This window comes from Anneissia japonica, unplaced genomic scaffold (assembly GCF_011630105.1).
Source record: "Anneissia japonica isolate Jap-2015-1 unplaced genomic scaffold, ASM1163010v1 scaffold28868_len3942_cov122, whole genome shotgun sequence".
Lineage (NCBI taxonomy): Eukaryota > Metazoa > Echinodermata > Crinoidea > Comatulida > Comatulidae > Anneissia > Anneissia japonica.
In genome coordinates this window covers 1-4,067 of record NW_022719486.1, presented here as the reverse complement: position 1 = coordinate 4,067, position 4,067 = coordinate 1, and the positions used below count along the sequence as shown (strand labels likewise).

At 37.0% G+C, this 4,067-nt stretch overlaps 1 protein-coding gene across 1 annotated transcript; it reads left to right on the top strand.

Annotated features, from left to right (window-relative positions):
• Positions 1-1,636: 1,636 nt before the first annotated feature.
• Positions 1,637-3,003, top strand: LOC117110956 (the record flags this gene model as incomplete). Its single annotated transcript, XM_033253808.1, has 2 exons — positions 1,637-2,273; positions 2,390-3,003. Coding segments are annotated over exons 1-2 (1,251 nt in total), but the record flags the coding sequence as incomplete, so codon positions are not given.
• Between the last annotated feature and the right edge of the window lie 1,064 nt (positions 3,004-4,067).

The window sequence follows — 4,067 nt, the reverse complement described above, 5'->3', positions numbered from 1 at the left end:
TATGTTTAATTGAATTGAATTGAATCGAGCTCTCCCCCATACCCACGTAACCTTCTCCCAACACCCGCCCCATTTCAAGATACTCCACCGCCACCGCCACCACTACTACCATCATTATCATCATCATCATCACCACTGTCATCATTATTTTCAACATAATTTTCATCACCCATCGGTGGCTTCAGAAATTGGCCGAAAGCGGCTCCACTGTCCAACGTGTTGTGGGTCCGAACCTAGGGGCAGACTGAGCATCGGTCCGGGGGTCCCGGGATAAAAATTCCCGGTAGGGTTCCCAGGAAAGTTTTTATGGCTTAATATGGCCAACATTGCGCTTATCATGGATTGGCAATCAAAATAACGTTATGTGAAGAGGCAAATTATGAATTATTATTGTACCTCTCTAGGTGGCGTTTCACATATAAACAATAATGGATGTGAAAGACTACGAAGGAGACTTTGCATACTTAAAAACAAAATGTGAGTATAGTATTGAACATTTTGCATTGTTAATTCAATAGTTTAATGGGAATTCTGGCATCATTCTATGGTAATTATTTTGACTAAGTTTGTTAGGCAGCCGCATTGAAGGCGCATTGACAGTTTCCTTCGACAGAGGCATGCCCTGTCGTGGCTGCATGCTATCCATCAACATACATTCCACGTGACTTGCTAAAACAAAGATAGTAATCGTTATTTTACAACTTGGGGATTGTTAATTTCCGTTCGTGTTTTATTGTAGATTCTTAACTGTTTTTAAAATTGATATTTAAGAGGGGAATTGTGCGGGGAGTGGGGGCGGTGTCAGAAGGAAAACGCCACCCTCACCCCGTCAGTCCAGGGGTGCAGCCGGAGTCCTGCCCTTAAAAATGTTACAAAATATCACAATTATAGTATTAAATGATCGGTAATCAGGCCCGTAGTGTGACTTAATTTGTGGGAGGTTCGTTTCAGTGGAAAGTGGACCCTTTGGAAATCATTGTACAAATGAACGATACCACAACACAGGGAAATGCCGACTTGAAATACTTCTGACTTGTATGATCTCCGATACTCTGGAGAACATTATAAATATACAATATCTACGAATATCAATTTTTCGTTTTTAAATGCGGACCTTCTCCAGTTTTTGGGCGGTTCGTCGTAACCCCCTTAACCCCCCCCCCCACACGCTACGGGCCTGGTAATGTGAAAAATAAAATACAGTATATGAAATGTAAGCCATTCTCATTTTATAATGACCCTTGCCTCAGAACCGGCGTACATCGTATATAGTATGAATCAGGGAAGAATCTAAATTAACTCTTCCTTGGTATACGGTAGTTTAACTTCCGTGTGCGATCACCTCCCGCAAGCGATCACCTCCAACGTCCACTCTCATATAGTCCCGTTTGATCTTTCTATCTAATTAGGCCTACTTCGTAAGTCACCACCTTCCGACTTTTAGTTGATTTTTGGATTTTTCATATCACTTACCTTCCGTAAGCTTTTTAATATCTTTTGACAACAAATACAATAAGATTATCTAACAATTCTAACCCAAATACTGTTACATCATCATTTTGTAGCTAATAATTCTAGAGAAACTTGGAATGACGTAAAATTAATAACTGGGTGTAGGGCTAAAACCTCCTTTAAAATGCTCCCAAGTTTTAATGATGAAAGCTTAGCCTCATCCCTAAATAATTTCTATACTCGTTTTGACGACAGAAACTTTGATAAGGAAAATATTACCTTTTGTAGAAATTTGAACTCCGAAAATTGCCCTGTTAATATAACTGTTGAGGAAGTTATAAAACTTTTTCGTAAAACCAAAATTAGGAAAGCAGCTGGACCTGATGGGTTGGCAGGCATACTTATTCGGGAATGTGCAACACAAATTGCTCCTGTTTTCCAATATATTTTTCAGTTATCACTCCGTCAATGTGTTATTCCTTCTATTTGGAAACATTCTTTAATTATTCCCATACCGAAGTCGTCAACTGTGAGTAATCTAAATGATTACAGACCAATTGCACTGACGTCACTGATCATGAAATGTCTGGAGAGGTTTGTAGTTAACCAAATAAAACCAGTTAAAGAACCGAAACTTGATCCCATGCAGTTCGCATACAGGGCGCATCGTGGTGTTGAGGATGCTACAGCAACCCTTGTCCACTACACCAAAAAACATTTAGAAACATCAAATTCATATGCAAGGCTTCTCTTCATCGATTTCTCTTCCGCATTTAATACTTTGCAAAGTCATGTGCTTCTTCCTAAACTTCTTAAATTTGGTATCAATCATTCTATTATTCTCTGGATCAGAGACTTTCTTCACCTCAGAACACAACAAGTCAAAATAAAACAAACTTTTTCTTCTATCATCTATAATAGCACTGGTTCTCCACAGGGTTGTGTTCTCTCACCCTTGCTGTTATCGTCTACACCAACGACTGTCGTACCCTGACTGAGAACTGCATGGCAATCAAATACGCTGATGACACCGTCCTTGTCAGTTTAAACAATGGCCCCCAATCCCTTAATAATTATTTAAATGATGTGACCTATTTTTCAAATTGGTGTAAAAACCATTTCCTTAAAATCAATCTAAAGAAAACATGTGAACTTATCATTGATTTTAGGAAGAAAAATAGGTCAGATCGTGAACCACTGAATATTGATGGTGAACAGATTAAAGTTGTTCCCGAGTACAAATATTTAGGTACTGTGATTGATGAAAAATATGAATGGTCCAGTAATACACTTAGACTGTACAAAAAAGACCAGCAACGACTTCATATGTTACGGCAACTTAGGAAATTTAATGTTGATAAAGAAATTCTAGAAATATTCTACCAATCAATGATACTCAGTGTGATTTCTTTCTGTCGGATTATATGGGAAGCTAGCTTATATGAAAAAGATAAGGGATTGTTGGCGAAGATCACCAAAAGGGCGGGGCGTGCAATAGGAGTAGATTCTTCTAAGCTCAATTTAAAGTATAATGCAGGTGTTCTCTCCATGGTAAGACGCATACTTTCTCAAAATGATCATCCACTCTACAACGAGTACAATTTTCTCCCATCCCATATCCGTATTCGCTCTTTACCTAGCCGTACTAAACGCTATAACAAATCGTTTGTTCCACATTCTATTGTAATTTACAACAAATATGTTGAAAGATAATTTTTTCTACCCATGGAGAGAACACCTTGATCATATCATATCAATATCAATCTAATTAATAATTGTAAATTTTATTGTATTACCTAAAGTATTTATTTGAATTGTATATATTGAATTGTTTTACCGTTTAACATAACTTTTTCTATTTTAAATTGTAATTGAATTGTGTTTCTTAACCCTTTATATGTAATTGTATATTGAATTTCTTACCTTTTATTGCAGTGTATAAATGAGGAATTTCTGATGTATTTATTTTAAATATATTAGACCAATAAAGAATAAAAAGGGAAAAAAAAGAAATTAGACACGAGATGTTGCACCGTTAGCAGCGTCAAACTAATATTAGGCCTATGCAACACATATTTAAAAAAAAACACACACAAGCGATAAGATAGCTTTCTCACGTCCAAGAAACTGCTTGCAGATAGGTAATAGAACAACATTCCTGCATTTAAGATCCGAGGTTCTTGATTATAAGTTTATTACCCTTTGTTGATGGAACCAGAAAAGAGTGAAATCTCACACCAAATTTATTGTCTTGTATACACATTTCGTTCAGGTGATTTTTTTAAAAATAGAAATTAACGTGGTGAAACCTCTCTATTCTATCAAAGAATAAAATCTTCCATTTTTTGTCCAATTCCAAATATTTGAAATTGAAAATTTTGGCTGAGCCCCTGGGTACCCACGGAAGCCACATACAGCGCCAGTACTGACATCATTATAACAGATACTTTCCCTTATCCCGCTTAACTCTCATGCAAGGGTTAATCGGGAGCAGGGCATTATGATTCCAATTAAAACCCGACACACTTAAAAGCCAAAACGTGTTTAGGCAGAGCAATGTGCCTAAGATCTTGATGTGTTTAGCACTAAATATGCTTCGGTATTTGACAATGATT